The sequence below is a fragment of the Rhopalosiphum maidis genome, chromosome 2, assembly GCF_003676215.2.
Source record: "Rhopalosiphum maidis isolate BTI-1 chromosome 2, ASM367621v3, whole genome shotgun sequence".
In the NCBI taxonomy this organism is placed as follows: Eukaryota; Metazoa; Arthropoda; class Insecta; order Hemiptera; family Aphididae; genus Rhopalosiphum; species Rhopalosiphum maidis.
Window position 1 is genome coordinate 61,472,879 of NC_040878.1, and position 25,564 is coordinate 61,498,442.

General features: G+C 27.3%; 1 protein-coding gene across 1 annotated transcript in view; it reads left to right on the forward strand.

Annotated features, from left to right (window-relative positions):
- LOC113552274 overlaps positions 1–25,564 on the forward strand; it is a 173,503-nt gene that overhangs the window by 118,241 nt on the left and 29,698 nt on the right. The window contains exon 4 of the mRNA XM_026955071.1: positions 8,827–8,946. Coding sequence (XP_026810872.1) covers positions 8,827–8,946 — 120 coding nt within the window. The remainder of the gene's footprint in view (positions 1–8,826; positions 8,947–25,564) is intronic.

Below are 25,564 nucleotides of genomic sequence, written 5' to 3' on the forward strand. Positions count from 1 at the left end.
TATTTAGTTTTTTTTTTGTTTGAGCAGATATTAAATAAGTTCATAATTCAGTTTTATAATTTTAGTTTGGAATATTTTTAAGACTTTCAAGAGTAGGTACGTAATTGTTTTTGTATTTTGTTATGGTTAAATTTTCAAACAATAAATTATTAGTTTCTATGCAACTAATTGTTTAATCTATACAGCTTTGTAAGTTGTCTTGATGGAATTAATAATTACAAACAACTCTAGTACTTATAGATGTAATGAGCATGATAAGGTCAACCCTTTCCAAATAATTACACCAAATTTCCGCTTATGCGCTTGACGGTTGTTCCCTTGTATGTCGGATGGTGTGTCTCTGAAAAGCTCGTCACTAGGATTAATCGTTTTTGGTTTAGAAGTTTCACACATACACACACATATTTTTCTCTGTAAGTACGAGCGTGATGCATATATTATTAGCATTTGTCAGTAGTAGTATATAAATCTCTAGTTTACTACGACTCGGCAGCTTATGGATGATACTACGAGAGGCGTTTCGATACATCGATATATTGAGACGCCCGAAATATATGTCGCTTGTTATATGCGCTTATAATTTATATCGTATCGTGTTATATATACGTCGCGTTATACAAAGACATCATATATATATATATATAATATACGTATTTGTATATTGTCGTGTACCAACGACTTTTGGAACACGGAAAGTCTTATTCGAAGTTTTATTACATGACGATAGCGCGAGTATACATTATTATTATTATTATTATTATTATTATTATTATTATTATTATACATATTATATATATTATGGCTGTACAGTATATACATATAATCTATATTATTATATACACCGATTATCTTTAATAGCTCCGCGTCAGAGACACAGCCGCAGCGTGGCATTAAACTCGTTTCACGTGCTCTATATATTAAAATGTATACGCGTAATATACTGCAGACGTCGCACATTTATCTTTTTCACTATCCCCTACCACTCCATCCCCCCACCCGTGACTCACCACCGGCCGGAGAGGAAGAAAAACGTTACTTGTAATATGCGTATACGTATATGGTATATTTTATGGTCGGGTTTTCGCGTCATGGATAACACGAGTGTATACATATTATTATTATTATTATCGTGCCGTGACTTTGTCCTTTCCATACATTATATTATAACGCGCGGGCTTGGCGACGTACAAATAATAATATGGACTAGTGCGGCTCCGTCGTGCACATAGTAATATGTAATACGACGTGTGTGGTGCGTATAATACCATAATTTGTATATTATTATGAGCAGGACCGTGTGTCTCGGGGAAAAACGACGTGATTAGACATGAAAACCGTCATTTCACAGGAACAGGTATATAACTAACGCATTTAGATGTAATTAAAAATTTGAGTTGGCGAAGGGCTGATAATTTTTGATAGCAAAATAAAGGATGGATACAGAGTCACACTACTTACGGATTACATAGTTACAGCGAGTGTAATAGTTTTTATTATAGTAATCATTTAATAATAATTTTTTTTATTTAAATTATATAGGTGTACATTAACATAATATACTATTAATTATGTCAGTTATAAACGTTTTAAAGTAAAAAAAAAAAAAATTAATAATTATAATAATAATAATAACGATTGATACCTTGATAGGTAACCTTTCTACAACTAACAATCTACAAATGTTTGATTATATGGATAGATTATCCCATGGTCTTAAACAATTCGATCAGAACATTTTCCACCTGTTAATTGTTTTAGCGATTTGATTATTACGTTCATTTGATTATAATTGTAATTAGATGCAAGTATCATTTTTTGTTATTCTTGAATATTCGTTGTAGACGGTGCACAATATAATATAATATCCATAATAAAAAACATCGTAATCGTGCGTCCGGGGAAAGACAAGAGCTAATAATAGCTAAAAGCTAAATATTATATATTAATGTAAATGTCTTTTGCGGCGTGCATTTAACTGTGTATTCAAAGAAGAAGACCGGGTTTTTGAGAACTCCTTTCGAAACAATATTATATATACGAAAATACTTTCTGGTTTCCTCGTAAATTGTCTTATTTTTATTGTCGTACTGCTCATGCCTGCCTTATATATATATTATATATACATACATATATGTGTATATATGCATATTGCATGTGTGTTTTTAAGTATATGTGTGCATGTGTATTGCGTACTGATTATAGGAATGCGTAGGGCCTGCCGGTAAAAGGTAATCTCGAGTCTCGACTATTATTATTTCGGTGAAATCAAACACTTGAAAAGGCAGAACGCAGAAACATACGCATACCGCAACTATAGCGGCCTACTCCACGTGGTGCGTTTACATAACAAAGCAAAGAAGAAAACAACGCGAAATGAATTTTTTTTTTTTATATACACAACTTTTTCTCATTTAAATGTAGGTACCTACCTATATCTGACTGTGCAAATAATAATAATTTATTGCCGACACGTTATTTCTAATATTAGTAATATTAGGAATTTTTTTTAAGTTCTAAATTCTTATTTTTGTGTATAATGATAAAATACCTATTGATACATGATCTCGCTAACGAATTCATTTCCTTTTTCCGAAGCAAAACGATTGATGCATAGTACCTACACGCTACACATAGACCACATCGCAACAGGCGCTATTACAAATAAGCCTATAGGCTATAAGTAGTATCAGTTGTACCTGTTGTTTTTAATAAATTAATAAATAATATTATGGCTATATACCGAAAAAATTATAGTTATAAGAGGTCAAATGTTCGTTCAAATTTGTTATAGAATATACACGATGCTTTTAAAGCCTTGAACTTCAACATTAAATTTCTTGAAAAACATAATTTTTTAGAAATTTACATATTATTATTTTTTAATTATTTGAATGCGACCGTATGTTTTTAATTTCATATTCCGTAGCAGAATATTTTTCTGGCAATTTCAAAAGATAAAAATCGAATTAGGATTAAATACTTAGATGTAAGTGTTATAATTTAAAAAAAAAAATATGCACTTTAATGTTTAGATAGAAGGAGTTGAGCGGCATCCATTAAAATGTGGTCCATTAATCCTTTCATCTTATGAGCTAAAAATAATAAGTCTCGTTCGAAAATTGATTTTTATATAGGTAGTGAAATTATCAGAAAATATTATGTTTCAAAGTATGAAATTAAAAATGTAAACTGCTTAGGAAAATCTAACTATGAAAAAATATTAACACATATTTCTAAAATCGTTAATACCTTTACTGAAAGTTAGAGTTTATTTTTAAAAGAATCATCTTATTATGGCAGTGTTCGTCTTAGCCCGCCGGACAGTCAAAGTTATAATCGCGTGCCAGTCACGCTTTGAAAATACTTTTCAAAAAAAAAAACATCGGAAAATTCGTAGTATTTGGATTTCAAAGTGACTGCTGTTTGTGCTAAGCATGCAATAATACAAAATAGCCTGCAGTCAAATCGAAATAATCTGCAAATGACTCAATCGGCCAACGACAATGAAATATCGCATGACAATTATACGCCATTTCGTCCATTTTGATCTTTAGGACATCAAAAGGACGCGTGACCGACGACGTATAATAATAATTGGTAACTACGGAAATGCGCATAATATTATTATATTTATGACTGTTGTCGTGATCATTCAATTTCGTTTAGCGTATTTTATACGCAGATAATTTAGCGATGTTATTTCATTATTTGTGTTTGCAGGACCTTATTGATCTCAAAAAGTTGAATATCATTTCACAATAGTCAATAAATATATATTATATTGTAGTATAACAATATTTACGTCATCTATTGTCGAAACCACATCGTTGTCAGATCGAACTCGACAAACATCTCTGTACACTACACAGTATACCCGTGTATACATTGTGGGTTACCAATGATTATCCTAAGCCTAACCTCCTTTTATACTTTGATAATGCATTTTTTAAAGTTCTGAGGTTTAAAACTTTTGAAAATACTGTGGAAATATAATTTTTCCAAATATTTACTTTTGTTTTTGTTTTATTATTTAAATAATGCGGTGATATTAACTTTTTTTTTCACGCAAATTATTGTTATTGTTATTTTTTTTTTGGAAGTTATAATCTTAATCAAAGTTTTTTCAAAACGATATTAACTTCCTGAGTTATAAATATTTAAGTACTATTAAGGATATTGATCCTTAAAAATGATTTTACACAAAATATAAAAATACGTCATGTATTTTATTATAGTACTCATTATTCTTAGACATTTGTATACATTATATTATTTTAGAAAACTGATATATTTATTAATATACTTTTTAAATACTTATCATAGCATCATATTTTTCTAAACTGTATCTAGTATACCTATGTAATAGGATATAGACAATTATTTGTTGCAAATATTTAAAATTTAATAATTCAAGATAACTACTTATTCGAATCTTGATTTAGATGAATTATTATTAAAAGCTGCTGAACAATTTACCGCAATTAATAGAAATTTTCGTTTAAAATAAATACATTTTTACCGACACGGAACTTTTCTTAAATTATATATATATATAAACTGGGTGTTCCGCGAGGATTTACCCATTGCGATATTTCCTGAAATAATGAAGATATCATAATTCTGGTTTTTTAATAAGATTCACAGGGACAATAACTACAAATATTTCATGTTTTTATTTATTTTTATGTTTTGGTAAAAAAGTTGAAAAATGTATTTTTTTATTTAATTATTAAAAAAAAAAAAAATTGAAGATAACCATTTTGTAGAGTTTTTTTTCTTAAAATATAGATGTTTTAACATTTTAATTTCATCAATTTCCTGATTTTTAATATTTTTTCTAGTCTCGAAAAAATTGCGGACAAAACACCTTTTTTTACTAAATTCAAAGTAAACAAAATACATTTGTTTTATCTATTTATTATAATTATTATAATATAACCAAGTATAGTACATAAATAATTATATTATGTAATGAGTTTTATATTATTATTCATCTGTACATCACCAACGCACTATGTCACTTATAAGTTATAACGCATGCACTAGCTACTACTTGTATTATAATATTATTGGTTTTTTTTTTTTTTTTAATTAATTAATACTTATAAAAGGGCGTCAATCTATTTAGGTATTTTAATTTTGACAGGCGTTAAGAACAAAAAAATAAAAAAAAAAGGTTCAATAGTTTTACATGAATAATTTATTAAATAATAATTGTCGATGATTTGTGTTAAAAACCCCAAACCGTAATATCATGGTTTTATTTTTAATATGTTTATTTATTAAAATCTATACTATTGACATCACCGCTATTTCTGTTTATGAATTGATCGCGTTAATTTGCCATGATAATAAAATATTGTTATTATTTTATGTGGCGATAATTTTTACATTGAATTCAAAATATACAATTGTAATATCACAATAATGGTACAGACTATATTTATATAATATAATATTGTACATATCATATTCATAAAATGAATAAAATAATAATATAATGGTATGGTTGGATAAGATTTTAAACAATGTATTCTACAAGCGCTACGGTTTGTTAAAAGCTGACCTGCATTATTGTCGAATAATAATAGTGCGTTAGCAAACGAATCATTTTTAGTAGTTTTATAATACTTACACCTGTAAAGTACCATGTATATACGTGTAATTGTAAGTTATAAATTTGTAATGCTGCTGAAGGCCATAACTCATAACGAACCATAATATTAATACTATTATTATAATGTTATTATACTCATGGAAAAGCCTCGATATTTATATACCCTGTCTTCCTATTCGCCTGTAATAGGCACTGTAGAAAAATATATTAATCCCATATTTTCACCACAAAGTATGAAATCATTTACTGTAATCAAATATAAACGTAGTTAGGTTGTAACATGTACATTCGTACGATAATTTAATTACTTTTTATAATTACATTTTTATTTTAATGAAAAGTAATTGAAACAATGTAAAGAATATGGGTACTCTAATCTAACTGAGGTTGCATGAAGTCATTCGAATTAATGCGATTGCATACGAATGTCATAAACTTATAATTTATAATATAACAGCGAGCTCGGACGCACACTTTTTTAATAATAAAAAAAAATTATGGCCCGATTTTTAGAGAAAACGATTTTTTTACTTCCGTCGTCTTCAACCGTATACACTATACATTATAATAGCTCGAAATTCGTAAAACGCGGGGTCCTGTCGTAGTCGTATCAAAGCGGCTCGCGTTTTGGCTGAGGTATGGCAATATGCATCGTGCACACGATGTATCTCGTAAAGAAAGGTATTGCGTTCAACAGCCGTACTACGTTAGGTAGTAGGCGGGAGTAGTGGTGAGCTAACCCCACGAAATGCCGTTCATTAATCGTCAGACTTGGCAGTGCGTTAGTATGAGTGATACTAGTAGGTACATCATATTATGCGTGCGTAAGTGTGGGCGCGCCTGTTTGAATTATTTAGTTTTAATTAATGTAACTTCGTTTAAACATGCATATATACATGTATGTAGACGTCGTCATCGCTCTAACACCGAGTTTCACTAGTTTAGATAAATATTATGCGAGTGTGTGTGTTTTGCTTATGCCGTACACAAGGCAAGTCATTTAGTATAATCATATTCCAATTTTCCTTAAACAGCCAATTGATTCAAATTCTGATTTTTGAGATTTTTAAAAACGTCCTGTTATATCATTTTAATTATTTTCTTCAAAGAAGAAAAACCATCTTACTAATGTAAATTTTTAACCAGGTACATTTTTGAAAATTTTAAAGCATTTAAATCGGAATTATGTAAAAGAATACATGTAAGAATTTTTAAATAATATTTATATTAATATTAGTGTACTAAAATTATTTAATTCATAAAAACCAATATAAAAAAAAATACTAAAAATTATACTAAATATAAAATCATAAATAATAATAGCTATATTTTATGCTTTGTACATAAATATTAAAAAACTTTGAAACTATTCGCTTGAATCTCGATTTCAAAATTTTCAAAAAATCATAACCTTATAATAATTTATAGTAAAGAAAGGTGCTTCTGTATTTTCAAAAATCTAAATGATCCGGGTTAAAAATAAATTCACTATTATAAGATAATATTGCAGTAAGCATCCCTGTATATTATGAATATATGTGCAACGTTGAAGTTCGGCAGGTGTGGTGTTCTGGAAAGGGAGGGCGTATTTATAAAGTCTGGATTAAAACACCTTTCCCGCGTCGTTGCACGACCGTCGCCTGTCGACGTTTATAATTGATAAAAACAATTTCTGCAAGCCGACGCGTGCGTTTACAAGTGCTGTAATAATTGAACACAATTTAATCTTAATTGTGCGGTATAATAATATAATATTATAATGTATTTTGCGAACCGGCGACGAAAGTCGTGAAGCATGCTGAAAAGTCTTCTACCTATCTATTTTTCCCCAAACATTACATAATAACTGATAGATTATATTACACAACGTAAATATAACCTATGTAATATTATAATTTATAGTTTGAGTAGGGTTGCAGAAATAAAATAAAAATTGGTTTGAAATAAAAATAATTATATATTTTCTAGTACTACTATGCATTTTGAAAATGTATACGTTTCACGTTAAAGACAATCTCTTTATAACTCTGTGTTATAAATGCGTGAGTTAATTTAAGGATATTCTATTAAGAGCTAGTCGATGGTGTTTAGCGTTGGTCGTTGGAAAATTAAATACCATGGATTTATCCCTTCTTAAACTCGGTTAAATGAAAACTAAATGAAATTGCCGTATGCATATCGATTAAAAGAATTCATGCGCACAATTTGTTTTATATTTCTGACTCTTCATATTTTATACAATTTTTTATTTAGCTAAAACATTAAATATTTTAAAATGCTCATAGTTCAAAATATCTATAATAGTCTGTATAAAAGTGTTTCTTCCAAAAATATTGTTAATAAGTAAATTTAATCTAATATTAAAACTATTACGATGTTACAAAATTGATACTGTTGAACGTAAATTTGATGTGATACGCTTAGTTCAGAGCGAAAAAAAACAAATATAATAGTATACGCTAACATCCTTTTAATTTTATATTTTGTTTTGAGAGGACATCTCAACCAGATGTGCTGCTTTAATCTGACTACTGCGTATAACATGACAAATGTACGGTCAGTAGTTCTTATATTTAGCTTTGTTTTTTTTTTTTTTTTTGAATTCATATGTTACTAATCAATAACTACGTAAAATAACAAGATTTTCTTTGGTTTGTTGGAATTTGGAACATTTTTTTTCGATTTATGAGCATTGTAATGAGCATTTTTTAATTATATTATTTTACATATAACACGCTTCAAAATTAAAATATCGTAAATACACTTTCAAAAAAACCAAAAATTATAAACTTACTGCGTTTAAGTTCAATAATAGGTAAATTTCCTGTTAATACATGACAATTTAAAACTAACTACGATAAAGTATTGTTGAACATAAATTGTCTAGTATATGCTACACATTTGTAAGATGAATACAAAAAAAACATGTGGCGATTAAGATGTTCCTTAATAAAATATGTCAATATGTGTAATTGTTAATCAAATGATTAAATGTACCACAATATTACTGCAGGTATTTATGTTAATTGAGTATTAATGATGTGATGTATAATAAACGCGTTTTGAAACAGCTCCCTGTGCATATCTCTAGTATAATTTATTTGTAATACTTTCATTTTGAACTACCACTATCTCCAGCAGTTTTAAATCTGAAAATTTGTTGACAACATTTTGCTAATTTTTTTTGTCTTTTACCATTTTGTTCTCAGAGTCGACCTCAGACAAGCGTACACGACGGTTGCGCTACTCTCAACGGCGGGGTGGGACGGCATTCGTCTTCCGCATCGTCGTCCGGCGTACATTCGGACACGGCTGCCGAGACGGACAACGTGAGTATTATTGTTTTATCTTTCTCTCACTAAGTGTACGCGTAAACGTGTGCGTAGGTGTGTGGGAGTGTTCTATCACGTAAATCCTTAACCGACACGGAGGGTTTGTGTGTGCATGCGGACGCTCGTGTTTTTCTTTTAAACTCAAGTGGGAAAAAAACCACTGTGAACTTTGCGAAGACTTTTCAATTTATAGTGCTCAAACGCGCCTGACCTCTCTACGATTATTATAAGAAAACTTTCGTCGAAATCCGCGTAGCGTTCGCCAACGTTTTTCGGGTCCGGTAATCGTATAATATATATAAAAATCCCTCCATGGCTTGAATACACATTTATATATATATACATACGAAGATTATATTATACCCACCAATGTATATGCATGTATACCAGGTATATCCGTGTGAATATACAGTGTTTGAGGTTTGTCAAAACAAACTTTGAGATATATCTGTTGAGTGGAATCGAAAACTTGTTTTGTGGATTTCGAGCGAAAAGTCCTAATTACGCTAAATTATATATCCGTTAAATTTAATTATCACTAAAAATTATTGCAACAAAAATAAAAACGACAAATCTTGCGGTAAAAGTATTTATTAATTATAATATAACACATGCAGGAGAAATTATTATTATCGTTATATATATCTATTGCTATTTCAATAATAAGTTTAATGTCGAATGATATAGCGTAAATACTTTTAAAAATAGCTATCGTATTTGTAAATCATTAAATACGTTTTCGTCTGAAGACTAATGATATTATGCGATTCTGATCAACGTTTGTATGGATCAACATGTAACGTTCTGTATGTATAGGGCAATACGATGAAACTGGTGTGTTTTTTTTTCTATATTCACTCGACTACATTTCTATAGTAAGTTAACAATACACCTTGCCTTTAAGTAATATTATATATACTTATAGTTGTTAGATGTATTGTAGATTTTATATATTATACGTTGTGAGTTGTGACTGATACTATAACTCGACTTCTTTAGAAATTTTAGCTCACTTTTACTCTTGTTGGTAAACTCTTCTCAGAGAATGCGATTATTAGAATAAAAATGTATTGTTTTTAAATTTCTGATGACTTTTGATAAAATATATGACTATGATATTATGCGAGATTCAATTATACTAGAAAATTATAATTTATAACTTTTTGTTTGTCCTGTGCTGTTTATTGCAGTCAGTACGAGTGTAATACGATTTTTTTTTAAAAGTAATTTATATTACGTTTTACACAGTAGATTCTATGATGATTACAAAGGCAATATTTAGCTATAAAACAATGTCTACTGCGTTTTTAAATATCAGAGTAATATTTATTAAAAATAACGTTTGGAAAACAAACAAAGTTTAAAAACTTATAATGTGAAATATAATAAATTTAAGTTACTTTATCTTTTTATTCTTTCCATCCAAATGAATTTCTATACTATTACTTTTTGATGAAGATCAAAAGTCTGTGATAATTCTTTAGTAAAGTTTTAATGAACGTTTGAGTTTGCAATAATAATTGCTTTAATAAGCTATACATGAGGGTTTAAATAACGAATACAAAAAAATGCGTGATTGAAATTATAATTTAAAATGTAAAAGCACATATAGATTTGAAAGTACATGCATACATTTGATCATACTCATGGCTGTGTATTTAATCATATTTTTTTAATTAAAAAAAAAGACTGACCGAGTTTTAAATTTTTTAAAATGTATTATACTATCAAGTCCTTTGTATTAAAATATTGCAAATTCAAGGTTATCCAGTAAAAATATTTGATGTTACCATCGTAATCATATTGTATAATATGGATATTGGATACATATTACATGGGATTTCATTTGGTCAGAGTCTTTATGTAGAATAAAGCTAACTTTATATTATATTATTATATTGGTTTCTAAAAAACCATATTACCGACGTGCGTATTGTGTATTGAGTGCGGTTTTTATTGGCCACAGTGACAAGCGAGGTTATTATATATTATGATATCGTATATACTATGATAATAATATACTAAAAAAAAATACGATATATAATACAACAGAGTTTTCACTAGGTATGCGTTTACTATAGTCAATGATACGCGTTATTGGATTTCAAAATATATATAATATAACTGTCATAGTAAACGATGCAAGTCCAGTGTAATAATTTACAGATTTGTTATCGAAAACTTATAATAGTTATAATATAAAATAGTATTGTGGAATGCGAATTTTTTATTGGAAATTTACATTGATTGTTCAAGTTCCATGTCAATTTAAAATTATAATGGTAAGTACGTGTTTGGGTCGAACGATACAAAAAACTTGTGTTTATCTAATTGAAAAAAAAAATTTCTGTACAAAAATTGTATATTTCTTTTATTCATAATATAAATTCCATTTTTGAGTCGAAGAGAATTCATTATAATGATGTATAATAAATATCTAATTCCTATAATATATTATATAAATCGACATGATAATATATCGATCATAATTTTGAATTGGCCAAACTTAAAAATGGCTAATATTGTATAATAATAATATAAAGGACAATTTTGTAGTACATTTAATTAAAAATTAGTGTAAAAAAATTATTATATAATATATATATATATATATATATATAACCTATGAACGTATGTCACGTTTTGGATTATGTTTTGGTGGCAGATAATTTAAAACATTTATATTAACACCAAGCATGCAATTTCTATTATTTTAAAATTTTATTATACTTAGCCAATATATATTTTATATTATAATCACGCTCTACCTGGATAAACAAAGATATATATATATATCATATCAATACTTAAATAGGTAGATTATATTTACAACAATCCAGTTCAAACTTTTTTCTTTTTTGTCTGTTGCATATTTATTTTTTCAATATAATAATACATTTAGGAACTTCTAAATTTAATACAGTGAAACTTTTATTTATCCACTATTAAATGTGGACACATTTCCAATTGTCGACACTTATAAATTCCTTTCAAAACTATTTATTATAACCCATAAATCATTGATTTTAGAATATAATTGAATATACAATGTACATTAAAATAATTGTAAAATGTATAGGTAGTAAAATAATTACATATATTGCTCATTTTTAAACCTATAACTTTAAGATCCTACAAATATCTATTAAATATAGGTTTGATGTCTTAGTATGATTTGTATTCGGTTTTCTCAAGACAATTTTTTTTTTAAATTTATAATATGATATGATATATACTACTATTGTTTTTGTATTTTTTAATGTTTTTATTGCTAAATAATATCAATATTTTTAATATTGACCTAATAAATAGTTATAAATAGTTTATATAAGAAAAATTCACAAAAATAATATTGTATTGTTTATCCATTTAACTGTGTATAGACTAAATACCATATTATTGATTTATTAATAATTTGTTTAAACTTATAGGTTGTGTTTAATTGTTAATTTATGTATTGCTATTATCAAATTGTATTACATTTTCTTTTGGACTAAGCTATATGCTCTAAGCCCGTTAATGTATGAATAATGATAATGTTTTATAAGTTTTTTTTCACTAAACTTTATTAAAATGTACATAAGTTTATAATATATGCACTGAATTCTACGTAATAAGTAAGTTGGAAACAAATAATTTACAATTGAGGTATAAAAAATATATGTGCTACTCGACAGGTTTATTTGGTACGACTGTAGTAATAATAGTAATAGGTCATCATCCTTTTATCCATCTATTAGGATTTTAGTCGATAGTAAGAGAGGAAAAAAAATGAACAGAGACAATTTAATTAAAACAAATGAACTGAAACACCTAAAGTTTTTTGAGATTTAAGTTTTAAAAGTTAAGAAGTGTATTAAAAAGATGTAATTAAGTACCCTAAAAATAAATTTAAAATCATTTTGATGTGTCGCGTTTGTTTCGTGTGTACATGTGCTTGATTTCCGCTAGTTCGTTAGTCTTGGCAATTACTTACAAAATATAATATTTACGTATTACACACTTTCGGTGCGTTAAAAACTTATTATTATACTACATATTTTATTTATGGATTCGCAATAATAATAATAATAAATTACAAAGCATATATAATATATATATTATATAGTCATTATATTCTCGCATTTATGATTTTACAAGTTTTAAAATATAATAATATACTTATACATATAGAATATTATATGTTATGTAATTTCACAGGAGTTTATTTGCGTTTTATAACATGTTTATTTGTGTTCTTCAGTATAATTGTGTTTGATTGGAAATTATTTTACTTCATTATATACACGATATAATGTGATTTGTGTATTCAAATTGTGAATGAGGTGTTATAATCATTTCGTCTTTATACTCGTGAAAACTATTTTAAATTTACACAAATTCAATTGGAAATGGGAACAAACCACACTTTGACGTGTTTTATGTTTTGTTAATTCGTTGAAAAGTGTAAAATTGTATTTTTAATTCGTCACTTTCAGAATGACGTGGATTAATAAATAATATGTTTTTTTCCGGCTCTTTTTCCCACGAGAGAACGATTTTATACTATTATATACATCATGTCATAACATGTAGGAACTTTGATCATTAACGACAAAAATTATTATTTTGAAAACCTTCTTTTCAACAATAATGATATAATCATATTATTCATAATATAAGATTCAAAATTAATGTTTCGAACCATAGATACTTGTGAATGATTGGTTTCAAACCAGAGAGGTGTTATACTTTCGGTATTTTGTTGTTATTATTATTATTATTATTAATAATAATATCATCTTCGGAGCTAATATAACATTGTATTTTAGTAATTAAAGTTAGTAATTTATAAGGTAAAGAATATATCACGATACTAGACAATATGACTTATTATTTTTTATTTAGCAAGTATAAACAGTGAACTACTATCGCAGATTTCAGAACCAACTTCGATTTGCCTATACAAAACCCCTAGACAGCTGAACTGAATCGACCGATATTGATTTGTACGTAGCAGAGTCGCCTTTAAAAGATTTCACGAATAGAATAACTATTTTATAGAAAATATGACGTGTATGACCCCTGGTTATAACGTTTTTCATCTTGTAATGTAACAAAATAAAAATAAAAATTACTTAAAACTCACAATACAATAAACAGTTAAAAAAGTGATTTGCAGTTTGAACGTTTCGTGTTTTAGGAAAAAAAAATTTACTATCAGATTAATGTGCTCTACGTTGTATATGTAATTACAAAATGTATATTCCCATTACTATCATATTAATATCACACGACTGTGTACATCTATGATGTTTAATATGAATGGAAAGTCTGGGTACCTATATAATATATCATCTTTTGTATTATAATATTAAATACAATTTACACAAAAATGAAATCTTATAGATACTGATATATATATGATATACACAAAATATGTATATTGTTCAGTTATACTGTTTACAATTGTTTTCCTTTACGAATTCCAGTCTCGTTTTTACACACGTAGACTCGACAAATCCTACTAGTATACTTGCTGTGGCAAAACGACCGGAAGTAGGTACCTTCTGGTGTATAGAATACAAGGACATTTCATAATTCAACAGTCGTATTGGTGAAGGCATGTTCACACTCGCACACACATGGTATATAAAGATACAATATTGCGAAATGGTGAGATTGATTTTTTTATTTTTGATTCACCCGGCTCGCGTTTTCTTAACTCGTATAACATAAAACCTTGTGGTACAAGGACACAGATAAACGTTAACAACGTAATTTTTTTTAAACGTAATATATTTAAAAAATATTATCATTTTTAAAATTGTTTTTTATACAGCAAATCTATAAATATTTTTTGCTTTTAAATTTTTATTATATTTGTATTTTACTATTTTTTTTTTTTTTTTTAAAAAAACAGCATTATACAAATTATAAAAATATATTTTTGTTTTCAGAAAAATTGTTTTTTTATGGAGTTAAAATTATCTAAAATAAAATATTCTTGAGAATGTTAATACATTTCGATTTAATGAATGTTCATTTTTAAAAGATTCACTCTGTATACAACTTAAACGATTTTCAATGGATGGTTTAACGAGACATGTGTGCACACAATAAATCCATGTACAATATATAGTATATAAAATAATATATAATATAATATAGGATTTGTATAAATTTCCGTGAATTTTTTATTTTTTCTTCCTTCTTCGTGTCGCATATTCCATCGATCCTTCCGCCCCCACCCAATGATGATAGTGGATTTCGCATGCGTTTATTCAATGCATACAAGTATACAACTATATATATATATATATGTTTGTGTGTGTGTGTGTGTGTACATATCGTAATAACAATAAATATGATAATAGTAGTTATAAAAACGGGTTTTGATATGGATATATACATTTATCAGTATAGATCGAGTGATATGAGACGGACGAACTATATAGAATCGCGAGGAAAAGTCGTCCGACAGACTGTCTGGCGCTGCAGCAGCAGTATGATGTTTCTGATCGTACGTGCAAATTGTTAGACGACAACGGCAATCGAGTACAAATCATCTTCTTATTGTAAATAATATTTTACGACTTCGGTGGTAGCGTACAAGCATTTTTCTCTGCCCCGAAATGGGTGCTACGCTGTCGGCAATAAGGTCATGCTGGTGCAGTTTAGTTAGACCACGGGTAGTAGTACGTGACGAAAAAATGGCTGAGCCGATTACCAAAAGCAGAAAAGATAAAAGAAACTATCAAGAAAAGAAACAGCCATTATCTCGCTCAAGATAGCTCAGCAACCTGTTTACCATAATATATTATTTTTATCTTTATTATAATAATATCATTGTCAGGCAGCATAAGGTAATCGTTATGCTAAAGACTAAGCTATATTATAGAAACGCATGCTAATCGTGACGTTGGTTGAGCTTAAAAAAATTACACCACTCCCTTCTTTGCTGTATAAGTTCATTTCTGTGACACCGCCCTTACGAATACAGATGAGATGATGGGAACAAAGTCTTTGTTCTAACTATGAAGGGCATTATGGATATTTGTATCACCCTTTTAAATACGAATTTTATTAATGTTTATTTTATACACTATATTATATTTACGTGTTTACTATACTCAGCGAATATATCGATAAATGAATATAGATAAAAAATAAAAATTTAATTTAAAAATAAATTCAGTTATTTTATTTTCTAAATTATTAATATATTAATTATTTACAATTCTATAAAAAATATTCGGTTATTTTATTTTATTTTACATTATAAAGTACCTACTTTTAAATTAGTTTTTAAATCAATTGAAATTCGCATTTAATGTTACAAATGTAGTTATTTTTTTTTTTATTTTGTCGTATACTTTTTTTGTTGTTCTTTGTTATCTCCCTCTATTTCTTCTTTGGTACTTTCATTGAATAAATATTGACAATATCTTTACGAATTAATCATTCCTAGAGTTACTAACACATTGTCTATTTTAAAATATTTTTCAGAAGTAAGAGTAGTTACTAAGCACTGGAAACAAATTTATGTGTGCTTTTGGTACATAATAAATTAAAATAAAAACGAATGTTAGGAATTCCTTTTATCGTTTATAAGTTGATAAAAGTTAATCATCACTTTTATCAACTTATAAATATATTTTTTTTTATCGATTATTACGGAATACCGGTAGTGTGTTATGAGATTTTTTTTCTAAATGTTCTATTAATGTACATCATTATTATAATATCGATGCAATAACCGCATTCTAATAACTACATTTAAATAATTAATTAATTTAAGTAAATTTTGCGGGGACATTGGACCTAAAGTCTTTATTACTGATGTGTCATAAATAATTATAAACAATATCGTTGTATGTGATAAATCTCTGTGTATAAAATGAGGATACAATTTCGAGTTGTTGTGTTTGGCGACATTTTAAAATTTCTAATCAGCGGAATATAATGTTATTACTTCTTCATGTATCTCAGCGGTCCTCACTAGGATTGTAGAGTGGGCCAAATGTAATTTTTGAAAATTATTTGCGGGCCGCATACATTTTTTTAATAATTAAAAACATAAAAGTTATATATATATATACATTGTTAGAAAAGGGTATTGTATAAAAAAGTACATAAATGACACAAATGTTTTTCTTGGATTTATAATTTTAATTTTAAATTTCAATTCATAGTTTATTTTATACAAAATAAAAATCATTCATACTAGTAACTAGTATATTAAATTTATATATTTATTAAATTATTAGATTTCATAAAAGACTACACAGTGGAAATGAATAAACTCATAATCGTAGCCCATAGGTGCCTATTTATCTGTCCAACTGATAATTCAATGCAAGTTTAAAATAGAAAGATAAAATAAATAAAAATGATAAGATAATAAGTGACATTCATTTTATTTACTGTTTATAGAATTTTGGATTTTAGAATGAACAATTTTATTTTAGTGCGGGTTGCACTAAAGTTACTAAAGGGCCAAATGCAGCCCGCGGGCCGTGTAGTGGGGACCGAGGATGTATCTTATAATTTATCATACTATGTTCCATGTAATCACATTTCGCCTTTGATCTGTAAATACTATATTGTATTCGTGCACACATTTGTTTTTATAATAATATTACATGATTTCTATTTCGTAATCTGTGCCTTTACTGAAGTTTCAATCACGTATCGGAATTCTTATTGAATTAAAATATAATAATCTGTAATAAAATATTATCCCTATCATCATATCGTCACTTTAAAAACCGAAAAAAACTGTGCTCGCACCTCAGATATAAATGGAATTAAATAAACAAATAAATATTACGCGCGTTGGATGGAAGTCTTGAGTGTGTAACTATATGTTTCGTATTATAGTTTTGATCAATCAACTAGTATTTGAAGTTTAATTTGGAGTTATTATTATCATATTACTGTGTACCGGACCAAAACGTCGTTATTGTCTATCCAGCCTATGCCTATTCTTTTCTGCTTATCGTTTGCAATATTAATACTATAAAATCGCATTCGCAACAGACCGGAGCTGAGGCTACAGCACGCACCACCACGTTGTAGTTGTAATTGCTTATAAATTATAATATTATTACATGATTTAGACGACTTTAATATGCGGACAAAGTGGACGTGTAGCTGATGACTGCATTCTAATATATATGCCATTCAGTAATCCTCTGTTGATGGTAGTACTGAAGTGGAGGTCTAAGATCGGGGATTGGCAGTGCGGCACGTATTATACTACACACATATAAATGCATGTATACATGTATATATATATATGCGCGCGCGTGTGTGTGCGACTCGTGCGAGGTCTAGCTTAAAGCAATTACATAGAAACTTCCGGACGACACAATGCAACAACTTTTCAGCGACTCCGCGCTGCCGCCGACGAATTATTATAATGTCATTTCCGGTCAACGTGTTCGTTGCCTGCAGTCTCGTTTGTATATACTCAAACGTGTGTACACACACACACATTTATATACAAATACATGTATGTATTTATTATATTGTACTGCTTCGAAATAAAATGTAATTAGAGCGGACGAAACGCGGTCCGCTCGCGCAATGAACCCGCACGCCGGCGGCGTAATGGAAACTTCGGGAAAGTTTACATAAATTTCGCGCGTTAAATTATTACACGCGTTCCACGAAATTATCGTTGCGTGACGACGCCTGTGTACCGATATAATAATATACATATAATGCGTATATATTCGGGTGTGTGTCTGGGTAGGTGTATCGCATACCTCTATTGTATATAGGTACCTATATTATTGCGTATAATGGCAGCTGTATGAGCGTTGTCGGACGTTGTTCATTTTAAATTTGTCCAAAGTGTATATATTGGTACATAATATGAGACTCATGAGTGCGTGGTAAAATTTCGTTAAAAACCAAGTGCATGACGCTGGATCGAAATCGCAGTGGATTTAATAAATTATTATTTAGGATGCATCGTGCGGTGTACCTTTAATTATATATTTTAGTATGTGTTTAGATCATTTGGTGAGTTAAAATGAAACCACGATGCACGTGATTCGTTGTGATTTTAAATTGTAATATATTATAATAATATGCTGGATGTATTAACCAAGATGATATGTGTCTACACCTACTAAATTCTTAGTTTCTTATTTTTTTTTTTTTTTACTTTTTACATAATCTATTTAATTCCAAAACAAAATTTTCAAATAAATATGTATATATATTTATGTTTTTTGTTTTCTTAAATCATGACATACATTTTCCAAAGTCGAATACTTTTCAAAATATTTCGATAGATAAGAAAAAAATAGAATTTAAAACGATTATTTAATTAGTTAAAACTTATTTGTATTTAAAGTTCAAGTGAGTGTGTGAAAAACTTTTATAGCGCACATGATATAATGTTAAGAAGTAGTTAAAACAATAATTTCCAAAAAATAAAAAAATTCTACAATAATGAATTGAAGCACTAAAATTAATCACCTATTGGCTATTATACACTGCCTGTGCTACATGAATCCTTATAGATATTAGAATATTTACCACTACCAATTATACAATTTATTTTTTTCGATATTTATTGAATTTAATATAATAATTTAATGCGACCAGAGCATTTTTAAAACTATTTTATTAATGATTTTGATTTAAACGGATGGGGTACTATAGTCATATGGATTCGTGATTATGAATTATATATTGTCATGATTCGACTACGATACGAATTCGTCATATTATTATTTTAATTTATATTTGCATGTATAATCGTACGGCGCGCGACGTGAACACAATTCACTGATTATAATTTATTTCATAGGTTATGGGCTTATATTTAATCTAAGCATAAAATTTGTATTAATACCGATCGTGATATATGTAAGTATACCTATAGAATGTGACCGTTGTATGTCATACGAATTATTATATCATATGAACTATTGTAATATATTATATTCTTTAACCTGGTTTTGAATATTTTTAGTGATTCGCTGTAAAAACGTTTATGCGATTCAAATTATGATATTCAGATATTTAGATTTTTTCTATTTTATTTATAAGGAATGTTATGTGACAATAAAATCTTTTTTTTTGAATGAGAACCATTTTGTTATAAGTAGTTTATTTTGAAAACGTCGATATGTCAAAATTTATATGTGTAGTTTCCAAGTCATTAAGCTTTATTTACTTAATTATTAGGCCACTATAAGATATAATAATGGATTAGAATATAATGCATAACCTTCAATATTTAGTAATTTTTATACTCGTATAATTGTACTTACACAAAATGAAAATTTATTAATTTGAATTATAATAATTTTCAAATCATATATACAATTATGTAATATTGTAATGCGTATACAAATTGTTATTTTATAATTTTTTTTTTTAAATTGTCTTAAACTTACGATCGGCCCTAATTTACGTACCCTTGAGAAACCCGTCCACCGCAATCCTTATCCCTTATAAATATTATGTTAATCGAATGGCTTGTGCGCCATGCCGTGCATTATACAATACATACAACCGCATAATCCTGAGTTATTGTAATTTTATTATATTTCAGAACGATTAAAATGTCTGCGCTGTGGTCGAGTAAAACCAAACACACTTCTTTATAATGCATATAATACACCCAGAGTCGTATAATACTGTCTTGTTTTATCCGAATGTTCACTAAAAAGTATTGAAACACACAATAAATGCGCAAACATCGAATTGAATTTCATATCGCGGGGGGGCCGTAAAGTTTTTTTACGGCCGTCATATATAAATATATATATACACTCGTAGAAAACATCCTTCCGAAGTGTATCGGCGCACAAATGGGTTTCCCGAGAGTGCGGTAGCTCTCGTCGTCCAATATAATATATTTATACATCCACCAATACATTTTATGTCGATAAAAACAATATAACCAATACGCGTATGTACATATATTAAACGTATATGACGTATGTGTATATATGTGGGTGTGTTACAATCGGGGTTATTTAAATGTGGCGAATATTTGTAGTGCGTTTATTTTTCAACATATTTTATTATTACCTATATAATATATACACATATATAAATATATATATATATCTGTACTGCAGAAACCACGCAAGATGGCAAATTTTTTCAGCAGTTACGTTCGATACTCACTCGTGTACATATCTACATAAATATATATACACCTGCAGGTACCGATATATAATCAGTCGAGGTAGTCAACCCAACGATTTGAATATATAAATAAATACAACATTTATATGATAATATGTAGGTATATATATTATAATATTGTGCGGAAAAATCGCGTTATACTATTGAAACTCAAAAGAAACATAATCTTCTCGACAAGTTAATCTTTTTTCGTATGAGTAAAGATTATATACACGTCATAGTCTGTGCAAACAAACGAGATCGTTGGTGTTTTTATTAGTAACATAGGTTAAGCTCGAATTTATATTGGTTGATATATATATATATATATATATATATAATTTATTAAACTGTATTAAACATTTTTTTATACTATTTTTCAATACCGTGAAGTATCATTTTTCAGTACATTTAATCTTGTGTAAAGTATAATCGATGTTGTCTTATTTAATATATTATAATAAAAAATTGATTGGACACGACTTTATAGTTTCTACTTAATTATATGTAATATTTTTTTTACTCAATAACTGTTCATTTTATTTTATTTACTTGTAGTACGAGTATAAACGGGAATACAAATTACAAGCTTATGATTATATTATAATATTATCGTGAAGATGTTTTATAATGATGACACGGCGTTCTGTATAGGCATTTTAGCTACACCACTGTCTACATTATCAGTATTTCGGTGTGAAATTAGTATTATCAGATAGACATGTATTTCCGTTCGAGCACACCTTTTTAGGTTTAGAAAATATTTCATATTTTTTCTAGTGATTTTTCGTCAAATACAAAATGTATTTATGAATGTTGACGCTCTACAAGTTTATCATTGATTTATAAAGTTGTATAGCTTTTTTGTTTTTTTTTATAAAGAAAATTGTTGTCCGTGGCAAAGGTGATACCTCTTTGACCCACCCTCGTCCTTAATACGGTCCTGATTATTGTTATAATATATTATTACCTTAAGAGGCTAATTTGTATGATATATTTATGTATATTATGTATATATATATATTTATTTATATTTGTTTTGTAGCGGTTTATGTTGTATTTTTATAGTAACAAATGTTCAGTGTGTTGTTAAACCGACCAAGGTTGATATCAGTTTGTTCGGAGATATGTTGTGTTATTATATTATATTATGTAAGATAGTGCAGAAAACTTAATATGTGTTATTAAATCTTTGAATCACTGAGGAAATAACATATTTGTTTTCGGCGTGTAAACTACAGTACAAACGTTCGTGATGGTTGTTAATATCCATGTTTAAACTGTTAAGTTATTAAACAGTGTATTAATACGCATACTATATTTGCGCGCACACAATTATAATGTTTATCGAGTGAATCATATATTATTGAATGAAAATATACTAAACTTTGAAATACAGTAATAATGGTGTATAATATATGTATATATGAATATTATATATAATATAATACATAATAATAACTTATTTATTATATGCTAAAATGTAAATAGTTTTATATAGAGATAATAATACACCGACAGTGATATACATAAATTACCAATTTACCGAATTTGTACGTGTTATAGTCGATCGATATCAATTATGAACAAAATATATTGTTATGAATATCATAGGGTTTTTATTGTATGTAATTAATGTACTTTTACGTATTATGATAATAAACTAAAAATAACTAACGATATTTAACGCTCCTGCATTTTTTTATAAGTAAACAGTATACATAATTGAATACTTTTGAAAAAAAGTATACTACCCACGTCTAATAGTTATAATATTACTGCATGTATAACTATCATAACCTGCGTTAAATATTAAGTAATAACAGTTGGACTGTATTCACAAACAATGGTTTTATTTACAATATGAATAACAAAAACGGCTAAGTGATAAAAAAACTCGTTGTATCAAACAACATAGTTTTAATCTGTTTAAACAATGTTAGTATATGTAATTACGATATTTTTTAACTCAGAAAAACAAATATAATATGTACTTATTTAAAACGTTTTTCGTCAATAATTATTGATATCTCTTTGGTTTTTAATTCAGCAAATTAAAAAATTAAAATCATCAACAAATTTTAAGAAGTATTCAGTAGAATATGAGCACTTATTAGAAGTAGATTTATTATTTTTTATTATTTTTTGTTTGTCGGTTGTTTCATTTTCAAATTTTTTACAAACGTGGATCTTGATTTCATTTTCTTTCAATCAGTTCAATACAAACTGAGATGGTGTATAATATAATTTAAATAAAATTTATATTGTTTAAAATAAATAATTTTTATCAACCTAAGTTTATATTATGATATTGTATTCACTGTTAATATTGAATCCAATGCAAATACATAAATATTTGTTTGGACCGTACATTTATACTTAAAAGTTTAATTAAAAAAGTACAAAAAAGTTTCCATTAAATTGAAATTCTCGTTTGTTTTCATAAAAGTATCTTAATTTATTTTCGTTTAGATTAAAAAAAGGAACTAAAAAAAAATACAGAATGCATAAATTTAAGTAAGTAACTTTATAACACAAAGCTAATGAGTATTTTCATAATCTTCAATTTTTAATTTGTCTATACTTGAAAAGATGTATATTTTGTTAGAATAAAATGTACATAATTTAATTACTTTTTCATTTTAATAAGTAAATCAATCGTTTTCCGTACTAATAAATTTAAATATTACTAAGTATACTAGGGTTGAAAAAATTAATATTAATATTTCTTATCAGATACGCTACCTACATTAACAATAATTCTTATAATGATTTAAACAAAATATTCCTTATTATCATAAATATCAATAAACATATTCAAATATCCGTATACATATCATCAGACGTCTAAAAATATAATATTATTTTTTTTTTAAATAGTAATACATTAAATTATGTTGTAACCTTCTGTTATACTTCTGCAAATATTTCTTAATAATAAATTCAAAAACATTAAAACCTACAAACTTTTTGCTCGTTTTTTTTTTTATTTTTTTTTTTATACCAATTACGCATTTCTATTTACAACTTATATTTTTGTTTTCGTCATCAGAGCTAAACACAAAAAAATAATATGTTGGTATAGCAATAGTCTGTGTTCGGCACGTCTGATAATGACAACACGGTTTTAGTGCAGAAATTTGTATTTTTTTAAATACAAAAGTAAATATTTTGTACAGTTTGTATTATTAAAATAAAATAACATGACGCGCGTTTGTTTGTAATGTATGTACCTATAGTTGTTATTTGACTTAAAATTATGGAATTTATATTGTTTCAACAGTAAAAATTATTATTTTAACGTTACGTTTAGAGAAATTTACGTTTGAATCGAATTTTAAATATTTTGTTTGTGTTCAAAAACGTATACGGTTTAGCGTAATATGTACTATGTATGCCTATATTATTTGTACTTAGATATATTGTCATAAGCAGTATTTCAAATGTCTGAAACATTTAGTCGTTCATGATTCCTATGCTTTTATTTCCTAATGAATTATTTTGTTTCATTTATTCAGTTCGAATATAAACGGTGGACGTGCAATACTTAATAAAAATTAATCGTGCTTAAAATACGTATCAAGTCGTTATTTTAGTTAGGTTAAAATTAATTTTAAAAAATTGAATACTTAAAATTACACTTAACTGCGAGCGAGTAAAAAATTAAAAAATATCTGTAATAGTTAACAAGTATTTAGATAGTTCCGTGGTTATTTTAACAGTGGTATTTTTCGGTTATATTTTATTAACGTATACTACATCAATATTACATTATAATGTTTTACTTTTAATAACATTTTTTTCTTTATTCTATATTTCTTTATTTAGTTATCTACATATTGTAGCTACTACATTATTGTTCAAATTGGATTCAAATACCTTTGTATTAATAATCTAAACAAAAAGTTTTTTGTCGTGGATTTTAATTTGTCTAATATTATATCAGGTTTATGAAGCTTTAATGTTTAACACAATTATATGTACAAATATTCCGTTTACTATTTTTATTTTTTTTTCCAAATCAACACAAACGTTTTCGTTCGAATTTTAATTTTCGTTCATTATAATTCTATGCTAAAATTGTCCCTACCTGTCATGTAATCATTATACTTTTTTTGCTTATTATTCATTAAATAATTTGAAATGAAATTACTTCACACATTTACATATCATTATTATGCATTATTAAATCCGTGTATTTATGTTAAACTATTTTTATTTTTATTTTTTTTTTTTTGAGGGGAGGATTGAAAACACTACAATGTAAAAGATATAAGAAATAATAGATAAAATACTCGTTATCCTATGTTTATACAGGTATATGAGCCATATTAAGTGTGTATAATACAATACAAATATATCTTACCTGACAGGATCAAATTAAAAACAAATAACATCTAAAACTAAACTCTAGGTGTAACTGTCTTTATTAATTATTTTAAACTTAAAAAAAAAACTTGTATAAGATACTGAATAT